Source organism: Onychomys torridus, chromosome 9 (genome assembly GCF_903995425.1).
Source record: "Onychomys torridus chromosome 9, mOncTor1.1, whole genome shotgun sequence".
NCBI classification, from domain to species: Eukaryota; Metazoa; Chordata; class Mammalia; order Rodentia; family Cricetidae; genus Onychomys; species Onychomys torridus.
The window spans coordinates 3686295-3704717 of NC_050451.1; the positions used below are offsets into that span (position 1 = coordinate 3686295).

Below are 18423 nucleotides of genomic sequence, written 5' to 3' on the forward strand. Positions count from 1 at the left end.
TTATTCATTCATTCATTCATTAATTCATTCATTCATTTATTTACTTATTTACATAGCCTAGGCTACTTCAGACTCACAGAGATCTGCCCGCCCTCCACCTCCTGGGTGCTAGGATAAAGGCGTGCACCACCACACCTGACCCCACTGTAATTTTTGAGCTAGAGTCTCTTATTGAGCCTTGAGCTCCTGATTCAGCAAGGCTGGTTGGCCATCTAGTCCTATTTCTGCCTTCCTGGCAGTGAGATCACATGCACGTACTGCCACATCTGGTGCACTCTCTGTCCGTCCGTGTGTGTGTGTGTGTGTGTGTGTGTGTGTGTGTGTGTGTGTGTGTTTGTGTGTTATGTACATGTGTTTTCATGGTCACCAAATGAGGACAATCCTTTTCCCCTTGAAACAAGAGAACTGAAGCTAGGCTGGTGGCCAGCAAATTCCAGCAATCCTGTCTCCCCATTCCACAGCCCTGGGGTTACAGCCACATGCGTGGCCATGCCAAGCCTTTTACATGGGTACTGCAGACTGGAGTTCAGCTCCTTCTGGTTGTATACAGCAAGCACTTTACTCGATTGAACCATCTCCTCAAACCCCCCCTCCACCTGGCTTTCACATAGGTTCTGGGGATCTGAACTCGGGTCCTCAGGCTAGTACAGCAAACACTTTCCTAACTGAACTATCTCCCTAGCTTCTTGGATTGGTTTTTGTCTGGGCCGAAAGCAAGGGTTCAAGTTCACACTCTAGCATGTGGCTTGCTCCCCGTGCGCCATTCGTTAAGAAGACCTTCGTTTCCTCTTTGAATGATTTGGGCGCTGGTTGAGAACCAGTTGAGCCGTCCGTGCAAGGGCTCACTTCCGCTTTACTGCACTGGCCCACATGGCTGTGCTTCCGACAGGGCTGCAGTTTGGGTGACTATGGATTCGCGGTGGCTTAAAACCCAGAACTGTGAGTCTTCCAGATTTGCTATTCTTCCTCGGGTTTTGGTTTGGTGGTTTTTTTTATTGTTGTTTTTCCGTTTGGATGCCCTTGATTGATTGCATATAATTTCTGAAACACATTTCCCCTTTTTCTTGCTTGTGTGCACGTACCACTGTGTTTGTGTGAAGGTTGGAGGACGAGTTATGGGAGTCACCTCTCTGTTTTCAACATAGAGCTCCTGGGCTCAAACTCAGGTTGTCAGGTTTGGTAGCAAGCACCTTTTCCTGTCGACATCTCACTGACCTTCAACATTAGTTTTTCAGCTGCAAAAAAGAAATACCACTGAAACTCTGGTAGAAATCTACACATTGCATTGATGCTACTGTATCTTGACAACAGTAATTCTTGCAACCTATGAACATGGGGTGTTTTTCTATTTTAATACAAATTTTTTGTCTTTTCAGCTACATTTTATAGTTTTCAATAACCAATGTGATGGTTAATCTTGATTTTTAACCTGCCAGGATTCATAATCTTGTAGAGTCCACACTTCTGGTTGTGTTAGTGTGGGCATTTGCAGAAATTTGATGGGGAAGCAGGAGCACCCACCCACCCTGAATGTGAGTGGAGCTATGTCACAAGCTGAGGCCCTAGACTGAATAAGAAAAAGTGAGCAGAGGCAGGCATTCATCTCTCTCTGCTGCCTGAGTGCAAAGGCCGTGTGATTAGCCACTCCACAGGCCTGCCTCCATCCCTTCCCCTCTGTGACAGATTGTATCCCTTCATGGCCTGAGCTGAAGCAAAACCTTTCTTCTTTAAGCTGCTATTGTCAGGTAGTTTGTTACAGCAACAGTAAAGCAACTGATAACTAATGTAGTATTTCTTTTAAATCCTTGGTTAAATTTAATCCCAATCTTTTGTTTCCCCGTCCCTCTCCTCCCTCTGCTTCTTCCTCCCCCCACTCTGTGTACACCCCCATGAACACACACAGGGAGGCCAGAGGAGGTACCCTGCTCTATTACCCTTTCCTTCCTCTGCCTTATTCCTTTGAGATAGGGTTTCTTGCTGAACCTAGACCTAGACTTGGTGAGCCCAAGCCCCAGTGATCCTCTTGCCCACTGTGGTGGGGGTGTTACTTGTGCAAACACAGACATGCCTAGCTGTTTTGGTTTGTTTTTTTACATGGGTGGTAGGATCTGAACTCAGTTATCTCTGTAGCTCTTATTTTATTCTTTGTATGCCATTACACATGTAACTTCCTCCCTCATTTCTCAGATTGTCATTACTGTATAGAAATGCAACTGATTTTATATAACTATTAAATTTAATACCTATAATAATCTGTCTGTCTGTCTGTCTGTGTCTCTCTCTCTCTCTGTGTAATTCTTCTGGCAAGAACTTGCACTAGTGTGTTGATCCTGTCCTTAGCTGAAAAGCTTTCTTATGTCAGCACTGAACACAGCACTAAGGCTTATCGATTTTGCTGGTGCTTTTATCTCCATCAGCTTCCTCCATTGTTTTTCTTTATCTGTGCTCTGGTCTCCAGTGTTTCCTTCCCTCTGCTAGCCTTGGTTTAGTTTGTTCTATTTTCTAGTTGCTCACAGGATAAAGATCTTCCCTCTGTTTGAGGGTAGCAGATGCAGCTCAGCACGCGCTGATAACACGGCTTTCACCGCGTTGCGTAAGCTGTGGTGTTCTGTAAGCTGCGGTGTTCCGCACTTTCTTTTCTGTTTGGCTCACATGTTTCTAATTTCCTCTGTGATTTCTTCTCTGACACACTGGGCTTTTAGAAGTGTTAATTTCATATTTTTGTGAGTTTTTCTTCTGTTTGATTTCCAGTTCCATTCCACTGCTGTGTGAATACATTCCTGGTATGTTTTCTGTCTTTAAAATGTACAAGCTGTCCTAGAGGTTGGTTTGTGTACACTTGAGGGAAAAAAATGTGTTTCTGTTGTTTGGTTGAATACTTTGTATACATTTGTTATGTCCAATTGGCTTGTGGTGTTTTTCTTCCTTCTGTTACCTTAGTAATCTATCATCATTGAACCTCAAACATTGAATGAAGTCTTCAGTTATTATAGAACTATTTTCCCTTCAAATCTGTTAGTTTGTGCTTCATAAATTCTAGATATTTCACACATATATGAATTGCATGCTTTAAAATTCATGCAGGCTATAAGCTCTTGTGGTTTTCTTCCTGTATTATGACTACACTTTTAGGATCCATCCATACTGAGCTGAGATGCTGTGGTTCATTCACTGCTCTGTGGGGCTTCTCCTTCTCCTTCTCCCTTTCCCCTTCCTTCCCTCCTTCCTTCGTCCTTCAGCTCCTTCTGTCTCTTTTCTGAGAGAAAAGGTTCTGTGTAGCCCACGCTGGTCTTAAAGTCGTGTCTTCCGGCCTCAGACTCCCAGGTGCTGTTAATCCCAGCATGCCCCACCATGCCCAATGTGTCCATTTCTTCGTGTGGCTCTACTGCACTACTTCTGCAGTCCCTAGGGCCATCACGATGCAGTCTGTTATCTTTCAGTGGTTGTTCCCTGGTGGTGTGGGCTGTGCCACTGATCTTCAGGTGCTTTGTATGGTTCCATTTGGCAATCAGGACATTTGTTACTGATGACCTTAGGAGTATAGGATGTGTATGTTTTATGTGACAGTTCATTACAAGTCCACCCAGTGGGCTTATTCTTTCATTCTCTTGACAGTATCTTAGTAGAGTAGATATTTTTTTGTTGATGAGATCTAGTTCATCACTATTGTTTTGTTTTTGTTTGTTTTAGTGTGTGCCTTTGGCATCCTTTCTTAGGAAGTCTTTGTCAGGCCCACACAATGAGCTCTCCTGTGTGTTCTGGGATTTTTTTTTTTGTTTTACAGCTTCGTGTTTTACTCTTGGGTTTGTGATCTATTAATTTTTAAGATACACCTGAGTCCAGCTTTGCTTGTTTGTGTGCAGTGGTCCTGGCAGACCGTTTCTCTCCATTTCACGGCTTTGTTTCTTAGACAAAGACCAGCTGATCTGTTTATGTGACTGTTTCTGGGCTCTGCTTTGTTCTGCTGATGATTGCCTGTTCCTCTGGCCATGCCATACTGTCTCAGTTACTGTGCTTCCCAGCAAGGCTAAACTTCAGGTGTGTCAGCCCTCCTACGTGGCTCCTCTCTTTGAACCTTGTGTTGGCTGTCTGAGGCCTTCTGCCTCTGCACATAAATACTGCATGTCAATACTCACAAATCTTGCTTGGGTATTGATTGGGATTGCATTGCATTGATTTGTAAATCAAAATGTAAAGAAAACTGACAACATTGAATCTCCTTACCCACAAATCCAGACTGTCTCTTCACCTAGCTGGTTTTTCTCTGATATCTTTTGTTAGAGTTTAGTAGCTGGCCTTTGCAAATGTGTTTTAGATTTAGTCCTTTTTATTTGGTACATTGCGTTAAATAGCGTCATGTTCCAGGTAGCCCCTGCTCATTGCTGGCATACTGGAGAGTGACGATGCTTGTGTCTCACACTGTGTCCTGTGGTCTTCCTGGGACTGCTTGTCAGTTTCAGGAACCTTTTTGGTCAGTTCTTTTGGATTTTCTACAAAGATGATCACATTGGCCAGGAAGAGTTCACGTCTTTCTTCCCAGTCTGAATGCTTCTTTAAGATCCTTCTCTTGACTGTTGAGTTATCTGTAACAGCCAGTGTGATGTTAAAATTAGAGAGGGTGTCTGCCTTGCTCTGATTCTGGAGGGAAAGCTTTTGAGTTCTTCGCCACCAACCCTGTTCAGTATAGGAGCTTTATAGATAATCCATATCATGTTGCACAATGGAAAGGCACTTTTAAAAAACCTTGCCAAATGCCTTTTCTGTATCTCTTGTTTCCACATCTCCTGTAATAATTATATTTGTTTCTTCCTTCATTTGTTTTATTTTCCTTTTTTCCACCCCTCTCTTGGTTTTTCCAGACAGGGTTTCTCTTTGTAACAGCTCTGGCTGTCTTGAAACTCAATTTGTAGACCAGGCTGGCCTTGAACTCACAGAGATGCATCTGCCTCTGCTTCCAAGAGCTGGGATTAAAGGTGTGTGCCAGCACCCCTGGCTTCACGAACTGATTTTCTCTCTTTTTTTTTTTTTTTTCAGTGTTCTGTCATTATTTAAATGGTGTTTCAGAACAAAAAATAAAGTCACATAGTTACTTACTTACATATTTTAAATCTTGTACAAGGCATAAGAAACAGTTACCAACAGAAAAAAATTTTTTTTCCTATACCCCTAAATAGATTGCCTACAAATACCTGCAAACGTCAACCTTTGTGGTACTCATGTTATTGTATACTTGAAATGACAATTTACAGAGATGGAAAATTAAGAGTTTTGTTTGTTTGTTTGTTTGTTTTTTAGTTACAGTGATAATAACGTGTGAGTTAGCCCTTGCTAAAGACAGGGAGAAAATGGAGTCCCTTTTCTGTCTGGCGGCTGTCCCAGGGCTCTGCTTCCCCTCTGCCCCTTGCTCCCTGGCACTGCTGTGTTCTTCTCCAGGGCACTCACTGTGCTCTCTCTTCTGCACCTGGCTCCTGGCACCCTTTCCAGAGTCCACGCTTCCCTGGACTCTGCAATGCTCACCTTCACACATCGCTTTGCTGGGGACCACCAGGACTCCCGCTTCCGCCTCTCCCGCTGCCCTCATCCCCACAGCGACTTCAGATCCCACTCTGTCCGGCCCTTTCCTTTTCAGACTGGGATGGTGGCTTCTGGACTTGCCATCAGAACAAGCATGGCCTCATCTGCTAATATCCTCCGGACTCTTTCGTTTTAGAAACCTTCATTTTTTCCTTGGCTTTCTCCTCTGTCACTGTGACTGCTAGTTCTTCATGAAGTCCTCTTACAGTCTCTGCTGAATGACTTTCTTCCTCTTCTCCTTCTTCTCTTTTCTTTATTGTTACTCTCGCAGCTGCTTCCTAAAGTCTCAGCAAAGGAAGAGGGGTTGTGTGTGTGTGTGTGTGTGTGTGTGTGCTTTTGCTCTTCTGTAGCTTCCTTCCTTCCTTCCTTCCTTCCTTCCTTCCTTCCTTCCTTCCTTCCTTTCCTTCTTTCTCTTTTCTTTTTCAAGTCTATCAAATTTCCCAGAAGCTTCTGGTTCTGTTGGATCCCAGCAACTTTAAGAATTGAATTCCAAGCTGGGCAGTGGTGGCACACACACACCTTTAATCTCAGCACTCAGGAGGCAGAGCCAGGCGGGTCTCTGTTGAGTTTGAGGCCAGCCTGGGCTACAGAGTGAGATCCAGGAAAGGCGCAAAGTTACACAGAGAAACCCTGCCTCAAAAAACCAAAACCAAAACCAAAACCAAAACCAAAACCAAGAAGAAGAAGAAGGAGGAGGAGGAGGAGGAGGAGGAGGAGGAGGAGGAGGAGGAGGAGGAGGAGGAGGAGGAGAACTAGAATTGAATTCCAGGCTCCTTTTCACCATCCCTTGCAACATATTCCTGTGATATGGATCATTTGAGGTCAAGTTTCTCCCTAGTACATTTCATTTTAGTGCAAGCCTGTTGTTTCTCACTTCTAATATTAGCTCCAAGGGCTACATTGACGGCCCTGAGACCTCAGTAGGAACTGAATTGGTTCCAGGAAGGCCAAATTGCTGACATGACCCCACTTGTGACATTTAATAACCTTACATTTTGAACCCGAATACCAAAGGGCTGATCTCTGATGTTCATGTCATCTTGGTCATATTTTTCTCTTGGAGATCTGTTCTGCCATTCACATTTGTGGTCGGTCTCTCCTTCCATTTCTTCTCTTTGTTTTCTTCTTTAATTCCTGCTGGGGCCTGATACTTGACACTCAGGCCATTTATGTGCTCATCTCCCACAAGCAATCTGTCATCCTGTGACTCCTGTCATCCCGTGACTGACTCTTGTGACTGATTCTTGTCGTACTATGACTCTTGTTCTGTAAGGTACCGCTGCATTAATTTTTTGTTTCTTTTTGTCATGTGATGTCTTCTGTTCTGCCAGCCCTACCTTCTTTTTTCTGTTGTTGTTTTTGTTTTTTCGAGACAGGGTTTCTCTGTGTAGCTTTGCACCTTTTCTGGAACTTGCTCTGTAGACCAGGCTGGCCTCGAACTCACAGAGATCCACCTCCCTCTGCCTCCCGAGTGCTGGGATTAAAGGCGTGCGCCACCACTGCCCAGCTCAGCCCTACCTTCTTGATGTTGGATTTGAACACAGGGTAAAAGTCCTTTTTACACATGAAATGGGTGAATGATTTCCCCGTTTTGGAATCCAAGGTAGGGAAGCCAGCCTATAGGTCTGTGAGGGATGTAAACACACACAGGGCACCATGAGCTGATTTTCAAATGTAAAATGTTTCAAATGGTGAACACCCTGGGGTCAACCCCACTTGAATGTGGTGCATAAGTCTTTTTGTATGTAACCGGATTCATAACACTTTAAAAATGTTTTAGATTTATTTATTTTTGCATGTATGCGCATGTGTGCATGACAGAATTTTTCTTGCCTGCCCCCGCCAGCTGTATTGACCCACTCTAAGGCCCACACCAGCATATTTAATCATCATTCTTCATAAGAGATACTGAGCTGTAGTTCTCTTTCTTTGGTGCTTTTGTCTGGTTTGGGTATTAGTGTGATGCTGGCCTTGCAGGATGGGTGAAGATGTGTTCTTTCTTCTGACTGGGACTGGAGAAAATCAGTATATTCTCATCCTTAGGTGTTTGCAAGAACTTCCTGAGCATCCATCCCTCTGGGCTTGCTACTTCGTTTAGGAATGTTGTTATTTATTATTTATTATATATATTGGCTTACTCTGGTGTCTTGTTTCTTCTCATAAGGTGTGCATTTTGGCGCATCGTATCTTTCAAGGAACTGACCTTCCACCCCCCCACCCCCCTCTAGCTTTCCTGCTTAGACTCTACTTATCCACATGTTAGCTTGATGGTCTAAGCTCCTAGGTTCCCATTCTTTCTCCTCCGCCCCTTTTCACTTCTTTCTCCACATTTTCATGTAGCGATTTCTCTTCACCTAATCTTCAACTTCATAGATTCCCTCCTGTTACATCTAATCAAAACTTGTTTATCTCTAGTATTGTACTTTTTCTTGCATTTTTGTTTTTAAAGAAGACTGAGCATTTCAAATTTCTATTAATTTATTAGTGGGGAATGCACATGCCACTGTGTCGATGCAGAGGTCATAAGACAACTTTGGGGAGTTGGACCTCTCCTTCCATACATTTGAGGCAGGGTCTCTTTTTTCTGCCTTACTGTGTACTCTAGGCTAACTGACTCCACAATCTTCAAGGCGATTCTCCTGTCTCCATCTGTCATGTCACTGCAGGAGTGCTGGGATTACAGATGTGTGCCACTGTGTCCAGCTTTTCTTAAAATGGGTCCTGGTAACTAAACTCAAGTCACCAGGCTTGTAAAGTAAGCGCTTTCACCCACAGAGACCTCTCCCCAGCCCACTGATAACTTGTTCAGTTCTTAGATGGTCTTTTAATTTAAAAAAATCAAAACAAAACCTCAGGGTGAAAGCTCAAAGATCAGAGAAACAGAACAGGCAGCCACTGATTCTTACTTCTATGAAATCCTCAGTCTAAAGAGAGTGAGTTCCTGTCTTCTCATGCCCTATATACCTTTTTCTGCACAGCCGTGTCACTTCCTGGGATTAAAGGTGTGTGTGCTACCAGGCCTGGCTCTATTTCCAATGTGGCCTTGAACTCATTGAGATCCAGATCTCTGCCTCCCGAGTGATAGGATTAAGGGTGTGTGCTACCACTGCCTGACCTCTGTGTCTAATCTAGTGGCTGGCTCTGTCCTCTGATCCTCAAGCAAGTTTATTAGGGTACACACTACATCACCACAATAAGTTCCTTGAAATTCTGTTCAACATGTCCACTTGTCAGCGAAATCCTTTCTAATGGCTGTTATCTCGCTTCATGGAATGTCCTTGTTGGATGGTTCTAACGCCACGGGGCCGCTTCTGTTGCATGCTTTCTCTTTGTGAGGACAGTTATTTGTGTGTTTCCCAATTATTAGGGAATAATGACTTGTGTGTAACAGGCTAATGGCGACTGGGGTAAATGGTGTCTTCTTACAAAGGATGTAACTAGTTCATCCATGGGAGAGCTGAGCATTGGGCCATTGCTACCCTGTGCTGATGTGGGGCCTGGAGCTCAAGACTGAGAGGATGGTAGTGGTGTGCGGGACTCTTGGCAGAGTTCCTACTTCAGACACAGTGTTCAGAAGTGCCACTTTCTTCTCCCTTAGGTGCCGTCCTCTGTCCCCTGCCTCTGCTTCCAGGATACAGGACCGATACAGGGAAAGCTAGGGGGATTTTTTACCATTTGCATCTAGGCATGCCAGAAATGACAAGGGGCTTTCCTTGCAGCTTCAGTGGAGACTAGAGGTTGTTGGGGGGGGGGGTTCAGACCATCTTGCCACTGGGAGTTCGATAGCATACCTAGGCTCTTTTCAACCTCTGCACCAAACATGTGGGGCACTGGTGAGAGAGGACCCATCAAAAGTCGTTGGTATATACATACAAATAACATCCTGTGGGCTGAGCAGGTTGTGTTTATGTACACACCTATGTCGACCTGTCACAACCATTGAAGAAAAAGGCATGACTTTGAAAGAGACCAAGGTGGGGGTACCCAGGAGGGATTGGAGGGAGGAAAGGAAGAGAAAAATGATGTAATTATCATCTCATATTTTTTAAGCCATTGGCATTTCTCTGTTAACTCTACTACTCTACAAGGTGATCTTGGAAAGTGTGGCTCCAACCCTGTGTCCTGGTGCATCCCAGGATCCCCGGGGGCTATGAACTGCACACTCTTCACCCCTCACCTTCACTGACCCTTCTCTTTGTTACTTTGCACCTCTCCATCTGGAGAGCATTTTTCCTTTCTTCTTCTGTGTATTCCTGTAATGAAAATGCAATGTCCTGCCTGAAGTAGCAAGAGCAGCCCCCTTTCTGCCCGGATGGAAAGTCTTGGGCTACTACATGTCCAGCCTCCAAGGTCCTGCGGGTATCATGTAGAAGTTGGCCAGAGACACGCACCTCCCACCCCCGAGCCTGTGAAGGGCCTCCCTTCTTCCCAACCCCAGTTCTGAATTATCATCTCCATAATGAAATTCCCACCCTAGGTTCTAGCTCCCCAGGGTAATGCCTAGCATAAGTGACTACCTTGCCCACATGAGGCAGGTCCTTTGGTGTGTCGGCATGACCACCGAGCTCCAGGCTGCTTCTGCGTATACTATGAAGTTTAGAATGTTAAAGCCATTTTTCCTGTTCTAGGAAAAGAGAGTCTTCCTGCTCCTGTCCGTGGATAAGAGGAACTGGGCTGGAAGCATGTGGCCAGTCCTTAGAGGTTGGAAGAGAGGACGTGTGAGTCCACGTGGAGCCCTGGCACGGGCTGTGCTGGGCCAGTCATGGCACCCCTGCGGCCGTGCTGTGGCCAGTGCTGCCTCTGTAGGCCAGGATGAGTACAGCTTTGTGGTGGTAGGTGCAGGCTCTGCTGGCTGTGTGCTAGCCAACCGGCTCACTGAGGACCCAAACCATCGGGTGCTGCTGCTAGAGGCAGGTCCTAAGGACTTGGTGATGGGGAGCAAGCGTCTCCAGTGGAAGATCCACATGCCTGCCGCCCTTGTAGCCAACCTGTGTGATGACAGGTACAACTGGTACTACCACACTGAGGCACAGCCAGGCCTGGATGGCCGTGTATTGTACTGGCCACGAGGCCGGGTCTGGGGGGGATCCTCATCCCTCAACGCCATGGTCTATATCCGTGGACATGCCGAGGACTATAACCGCTGGCACTTCCAAGGTGCTGAGGGTTGGGACTATGCGCACTGCCTGCCCTACTTCCGAAAGGCACAGAGGCACGAGCTGGGACCCAACAGGTACCGTGGTGGTGACGGCCCACTGCATGTGTCTCGGGGCAAGACCAACCACCCCCTTCACCAGGCTTTCCTACAGGCAGCACATCAGGCTGGCTACCCCTTCACCGAAGACATGAATGGCTTCCAACAGGAGGGCTTCGGCTGGATGGACATGACCGTCCACCAAGGTACTGATTAATTAGCCCCTTCTAATTATAGTCATTCCTCCTGACCCCATCATGGTCACTAAGTGCCAAAATAAAGCTGGTGTTAGGTGACAGGGAGATTCCAGACTCACCTAGCCATCATAAGACATGGCCCAACTACTTGGGCATTTGCTGAGCCTCTAGACCGTGTGGTACAGCAGAGGCGAATGCAGAATCTCCAGGGTCCTGCCTAGCCTGATGGGGCAGCCAAGCCCTATAGCCACAGATCTAGGAAGCTGAGAAGTGTAGAGATTTCAGTCCTGTGGTGCCTATGGCCAGGATGAACCCAGTGGCCCGGCTGGGGGCAGGAGAGGCCTTGGAAGAGTAAAGGAAAACAGCTCTGTGTAATGAATAACCCACAGTCTTCTAGAGACTTGCCGATGAGCAAGTTGAGGCAGAAAGAGTTGGCACAAGACGGCTTACCTTGCGTTAGCCATCACCCCTTTGTGGATGGATGCATGTAGACCCAGCACGGGGCCTTGACTACAACAGGACAGAGCACATCCTGGGGCTCTCAGCAGCCTGCACTGCAGGCTAGGGTATACCTGAAGGCAGATCTTGAATAGCCCAGGGCGGGATAGAGTTGCTTTCTCTAGCATGTTCCTCCTGCCCAGGAATGAAGGAGAGAGCAGAAGGCCACACATGATCTTGCTCCCTCCTGCAGGGAAGCGCTGGAGCGCAGCCTGTGCCTACTTGCACCCAGCACTGAGCCGCCCCAACCTCAGGGCCGAGGTCCAGACCCTTGTGAGCAGAGTGCTATTTGAGGGCACACGTGCAGTGGGTGTAGAGTACTTCAAGAATGGCCAGAGCCACAAGGTGAGGTGGCTTCTGGGGGAGGTGTGGGGACTTAGAGGGCGGGAAGGGGTAGGCAGTGACCTGGCAATCACATGCTCTTGTCCCTATGCTGAGTTAACAGCTGATAGTGGTGGCAGGATTGTCCCTGGGGCCTTACAAGACATAGAGGTCAGAAGCCCCCAACCCCTGGTGCTTGAAGACTCCATGGTACCCTGATGTGAATGACTCCATAGGCCTCTACCTACCACATCCACCCCCCGGAGTCCTCTAGTACCTTCTAACGTGGGTCCAGGGTCCTGGCCTGTCAGAAAGCATTGGATTGATCCTGGAAGTTTAAGAGCGCACAGATGTAATCATACTATATACACATGGTGCTTTTCTTCACTCGGGTATGTCAGAGACATACCCCTCCCTCCCAGGAGAGGTGGCTATTTGTAGGCTTGCTTCAAATCACTGGAGTGTCTGCTATCATTGATCACCTTGGAGCTCTACCTTCCCTGTTTTTAAGGCCCCTTGTTACTGTTATGGCTATTACTGAAAGTCACACATGGTGACTCCAAAAGGTTGCTTTTAAGTAGCCAACCAGTAAGCTCCCACCTCTTGACTCTAGGGCCTGGGAGCAGACTCTCCACATGGTGTAATTTCCCAAGGCCGCGTTCCTGTGATAGGGTTGTGACTGGATACCTCTCCGTGACGCTATAGTAGGTCAGCTGGCTTTTCAGAAAGTGTGACTGGTGGTCCCTTGCCTCTTCCAGGTGTACGCCAGCAAGGAGGTGATCCTGAGTGGGGGTGCCGTCAATTCTCCACAGCTGCTCATGCTCTCTGGTATTGGAAATGCAGATGACCTCAAGAAACTGGGCATCCCCGTGGTGTGCCACCTGCCTGGTGAGCTCCCTTTCTGAATGCTGCCCAGAGGACGGACTCCGGAGAGCCCAGCAGCTTACTGCTTGGAGTGGGGAGGTGGCATTTCTTCAGAGTGTCACATCTATCCTTCGTACACGTCTGAGGGCCACTGGGCCTCACTGGGCACTCCTCTTACCAGCCCCTGGGTCCTCGTGCTAGTTCCCTTCGCCCCTCCCCCTCCAGGCAGCCTCTGCACCTTTTAGGAGTGCATCCTGTAACAGTAGGGCTGAGATCAGCACCAGTACAGGTCTGAGGTGCGAAAGGTCTACCCCCAAGATTTACGAGCCCTCTCAGCACAAGTAAGTCAGACCAGCTCAGGGCTCTGGACCCACTGTCCAGGTAAAGACCCAGGCTTCATCTTTTCAACTGTCTGGGATGTCCTCAAGGGCTTAGCGTTCTTGCCTCATCCTCCATGGCTGAGAGGCTGGCCTTTCACTGAGACCTTTCCTTGAGAGGCCTGTGGGCGCGGTCTCTGTCTGGACTGCCCAGCGTGCCCTTGAACTTGAGTGCCGAGCAGTCCCTGCATGGCATGCTGGGACTGCTTCCTCCTTCCACAGACTGGGGGCTGACAGCTGTCAATCTGGCCATCAAACAGTGACAGATTGCCACTCTATACCAGCTGTAATTGCGGCCCGTCCTTGGAGGGTGCTGCTGGGAAGGGCTGGGCCAGGGCACCTGAGTGGCTGCTGTAGAGGGAGTAACAGCAGGGCAGGTAGCTTTAGCAACATTTGAGAGAGGGCCAGACTGGACTAACAGGCTAGAAGTAGTGACCCCAGCAGACAACTTGTAAGCTGGGGCAAGAGCAGGCAGGAACTGGCTGAAAAGATACATGGCCTGGAGAGACATTTCCAAAACCAAGGGTTGGACCCTGTGGAAGCCACTTTTCCTAACCATTCCTTCCCGTGTTAGGAGTTGGGCAGAACCTGCAGGACCACCTAGAGATCTACATTCAGCAGGCATGCATGCACCCCATCACCCTCCACACGGCCCAGAAGCCTCTGCGGAAGGTCTGCATCGGTTTGGAGTGGCTCTGGAAGTTCACAGGTAGGCCTGTCTCCCGGTGAACTTGGTGGCATTAACAGGTGGGCCTACCTCCTGGTAAACTTGGTGGCTATGGTCTGTGGATGTCATGGTTTTCTTCCTGAAGAGCCAAGATGAGCCTTCCGGTGGTTGGGTATGAAGTTGGATGGCAGCCACCAGAGCCCATTTCCCTATCTGCAAGGCAAGGACACAAAGGTCCTGCCTGGCAGGCAGGTAGTAGCCTTTGCAGACCTGATGAAGCCCCTCACTTAGCATGTAGCTGGCTTTTAAGTTGTAATGCTGGGTATGGCCTCCTGGAGAAAGAAAACAATTAGGGACAGACCTTGAACCCAAGCCCCAAGCCCAAGAAGAGGAGGGACTCTGGGAACAGCTGGCCCACCTGCCATACCCTGACTAGCTCTTCTGCCTTGTGACCCTCAGGGGATGGAGCCACATCCCATCTGGAAACAGGAGGGTTCATCCGCAGCCGGCCTGGGGTCCCCCACCCGGACATCCAGTTCCACTTCCTGCCCTCCCAAGTGATTGACCACGGGCGGAAACCCACCCAGCAGGATGCTTACCAGGTATGCAGACAGCCATGGCCAGACGCCCTGCCTTCCTGCTCCTGCATTAGTCTAGACTTTCATGGTGTTACCTGTCCCACCATGCAGACCTTCATCTGGTACTCTGCTCCCCAGTGGCTACTGTCTGACTGGAAGAGGAAAGGGGGCCCAAACTTTACTCCAGGGAGAGAGCCCAGGAGTCAGTCTGCAGAATGTATAGAGGGCAGGATCCATACCTGTGAGAACAGGCAAAACTACCTCAGCCCCAGGATCATCCCCTGAAAGTTTCAGACAAAGAAATAAAGGCCAGACAGGGGATGGGGTGGTCGGAAGAGGGTCAGGTACTCAACCTTGCATGTTCCACATTGAATGCTGAGTCCCCACCCACAGGGAACCTGGGCCTTCTCTAAGCTTTTGAGTGGTAGTTAATGGAGATGACTGTGAACTGTTTCCTCTGGACCTCTCTAGGTACATGTGGGGACCATGAGGGCCACAAGTGTGGGCTGGCTCAAACTGAGAAGTGCCAACCCTCGGGACCACCCTATGATTCACCCCAACTACTTGTCAACAGGTAACTCAGAAGCTACCAGTGTCCCCTGGGCCTGGTTTGTCCCCAATCCTTACTGCGGATCCCCTTTCCTAACACCTGGGGCCTCCCTGTGCACAGCAGGCCAGACGTGTAGTTTTCAGACTCATCTGTAGTAGATACAGATGTCAGGCCCATGCACACTACCTGACCGACCTTCCCCACCTGTACTTTTAGCATTAAGAGCATGCGGGCTGCATTCCCAGGCCCGCCTCTTTGCATACAGTAGCACAGATACTCACCACTTACGGGGAAGGTTTTACCCTCATGGCATGGGGGCTTGACAGCCACATGGTAATAGAGTAGATTGCACATCTTTACCCCTGCTTGACAGAGAAAGCAGACCTCAGAAACAAATGTAGACCTCCTGGCACTGTAACTGCTTCTTGGCAGGTGACATGCACTTGCGGCTTGATTCTCCATGTCCCTGTCTTTGTCACTCAGTTCCACTTGACCAGAAGGATAAAACAAGGAGAACTCATTTATCTCTCCTCCACAGAAACCGATGTCCAGGACTTCCGTCAGTGTGTGAGGTTGAGCAGAGAAATTTTTGCACAAGAAGCCTTGGCTCCCTTCCGGGGCAAAGAGCTGCAGCCTGGATGCCATGTCCAGTCAGACAAAGAGATAGATGCCTTTGTGCGGGCGAAAGCAGACAGTGCATACCACCCATCCTGCACCTGTAAGATGGGTCAGCCCTCTGACCCCACTGCAGTGGTCGACCTGCAAACCAGGGTCCTTGGGGTAGAAAACCTCAGAGTCGTCGATGCTTCCATCATGCCCAGTGTGGTCAGTGGCAACCTGAATGCTCCCACAATAATGATTGCAGAGAAAGCAGCTGACATTATTAAGGGGTATCCTGCACTCTGGGACAAGGATGTTCCTGTCTACAAGCCACAGACTCTGGCCACCCAGCGTTAAGGCAGCTACTGCCTAAGGATAATAGAGGAACTCATGTCTAGAGATCCAATTCATACAGCCATGCCCCCAGATAGTTCCTGAAACTGTAGAACCTTGGGACCCAGATATCCCTACTCATGGTTAAGACCTTCATGGTATCTGAAGAAATAAGGCCATGGTAGTAAGTGAGGCAAATCCCTTTTCCCAGTGTCTGAGGACCTTGGAAGAAGGCTAGCCTACATACTGGGATCCTCTTTCCGACCTCCTGGGGTTAAAAGTTAGGGAGGTTAACTCTTGCGTGATCTCTCTCCAGCCATCTTTAGTCCAGTGTTCTGCTGCCAGGAGTGGAATGTTCCCTTCCCTGGCCTCCCACCTAAGGCCACTTCTGCAAAGGCAGGGTGCTTGAACTGGACTGGGTTCTCCAAGGAAGCTTTAGCTGAGGCCAAGAGCCAGGGCTGACACCTGAGCTCATGTCCACAATGAGAGGAAAGGCAGCCAGCTGGAGGGTACTGACCATCCCTTCTCTTGCCTTGACTCAAATCTGAAAAGTGAGGTGCAGGGATGGGGGCTCAAGTGACCACACAACTCACCTGCCTTTTCCTGACTCTCCTTACAAGAAAACAAAGACCAAAGGCATTTTGGATTAGTTTTTCTAAGATGGCCAAAGCCACCATCTCTAGCAGGGAAGAAAAGAATCACTGTATAGAAACCTGCATTGTGAGGCCCAGAATAGAGTGGGATATCAGAATCCCAGGCTCCATTAGGGTTGACTGGGAGTGGCAGGAGCCACCGTCTGTACGTCCGAGAAAGGCCTTTCAGAAAGGTTGAAGCAAACCATCGCATTTCTTTCAAAATTGCTTTTGTTTCGTCTTACCTGTGCCTTGTCTTCTTCTTTTTCACCCAAGAAAACCCTAGGTCTGCCAAGAGCTTCTCACAGAGCAGGTGCCACATGGCAGCCATCCGTGGCATCCTTGGGAGTGAGGGTGTCACCCCTGGTAGGGCCATGTTCTGCTCTCATGCATAGCTGTGATAAGAGAAAATTGAACTCCACCGAGCTCCTCAGTTATAGCCAGGCCTTTCTCTCACTGTGGCATACCAAGGCAGGTTCCACGTGTTGGTATGGCTTAGCCACACAAGGAAACGCGCCTCTGGAGACGAAAAGTGAAGCTTATATGCCCTGAACTCAAAGATGTCAAGTGGGGAATTGCTGTCGGGGTTCAAACTCAGGATAGAACGTGGGATTCAGAGGCTTCCTTGCCGGAGTCCTGATGGCCTAACATGGCAGCTCCTGTTTCCAGCCTGAGTAGAACAGTCCTGCCTGCAATGCTGAATCCAAATGCCAGGGCTGTCTGGAAGTCCCAGTACCATAAGGGAGCCAGAGTGGTGGAATGATGCAAGCCTGCTTGGGTTACAAAGTGGGGCTCACACAGGCTCATGGGGAACTGGACAGACTTTGTTTTAGCTAAGCACGCTCCTTGGCAAGGAGCCCGTCATGCCTAAAACATGGAAGGCCACATGTTGCCAAAGCTGGTGCACACACAATCTTGTGAGCGCATGGCCCAGAGTTGACCCTTAGAATCAAGCAGCAGCTGCTGCACTTGTGAGCTGTGGGGAGCCCTGCTGTGTTGAGAGAACTTGCATGTATCTCCATGGGCCAAATGTTTCTGACAGATCTTGGGGGAGACAGGAACAACTCACCAGCATGACCGGAAACAGTCACAGAAGCAGGAGGTGGAAGCACTGTGACATTCAAGCTCTTCTGCCTCCAGTGCCAGCTGCAGGGTTACTTTCCATATGCAAACGGGCTCTTCCCACCTGCCACACCGTGTTCCTGGGGCCCCAAGGTTTTCCATATTTCCACTGATAAACTACCAAGATATCAAATCTAATGCAAAGAATTTTTTTTTAATCTTCAGAATTGGGGGTGGGGGGAGAACATGACCTACCCCTAGGTCCTCGTTGGTGGCCCGAGTGGCCCCTGCTGGCTCAGCTGCCAGCTCTGCAGCACATTCCTCCACCACCCTGGTTCCCACATCAGAGGCCAGAGTCTGAGACTTCCCCCTCAGCCCCCACTGCCCTCCCGGTTCCTAGGAAGCGTGAGTGTGCCCCTGCCCATGATGTAGCACTCTGTTTTTTACAAGTAAACCCTCCACCCCTGAAACAAAGGCACAGGCGGTACAGAGGGTGAGAAAAGCCCACAGCATGAAAGAAAACTGGGCTACTGGGAAGTGGGTAGTGCACCATAGCCACAGCCTCAAGGAGCTAGGGCTACACCTTCAAAGCATACCCCTCTAGAGCTACAGAGTGGGGTCCACATTCCTAACAGACCTTCCAAATGAGGTGCTTACTGTTGGCTAGGGGATCATAGCAATTTCCACACTTCCTAATGTCAGTTAAAAAAATCATGAGCTTCAACTAAATGCAGCCAGCAATCCAAAGAACTCAAAATCATTTTGGGGGTGGAGTAAGGAGAACCAAAAAGCAGAAGTATTTAGCCTTAAAACGTCTTTAAAGAGGTGGGGAAAATCATGCTCTACAACTTCAAATTTTTCTTACAAAGAGAAATTTAATATTAGATGAGAGGATGTACCAGACTTAAAGCAGACATACTGGGAAGCGGGGCAGCCTGAAAAGCCAGGCAACATTGACGGGCAGACTTTGGGAAAG

General features: G+C 48.4%; 1 protein-coding gene and 1 pseudogene across 2 annotated transcripts in view; one reads left to right on the top strand and one right to left on the bottom strand.

The window, feature by feature from the left end:
- The window catches only part of Chdh (choline dehydrogenase), a 31204-nt gene extending 13559 nt beyond the window's left edge, over positions 1–17645 (top strand). For both annotated transcript variants that reach the window (XM_036198997.1, XM_036198998.1), the window contains 7 exons: positions 10203–10974; positions 11657–11808; positions 12543–12672; positions 13600–13734; positions 14152–14294; positions 14742–14844; positions 15359–17645. In XM_036198997.1, coding sequence (XP_036054890.1) covers positions 10257–10974; positions 11657–11808; positions 12543–12672; positions 13600–13734; positions 14152–14294; positions 14742–14844; positions 15359–15777 — 1800 coding nt within the window. In that variant the 5' untranslated portion in view covers positions 10203–10256 and the 3' untranslated portion in view covers positions 15778–17645. The remainder of the gene's footprint in view (positions 1–10202; positions 10975–11656; positions 11809–12542; positions 12673–13599; positions 13735–14151; positions 14295–14741; positions 14845–15358) is intronic.
- On the bottom strand, positions 5675–8230 carry LOC118591157 (annotated as a pseudogene).
- Positions 17646–18423: the final 778 nt, after the last annotated feature.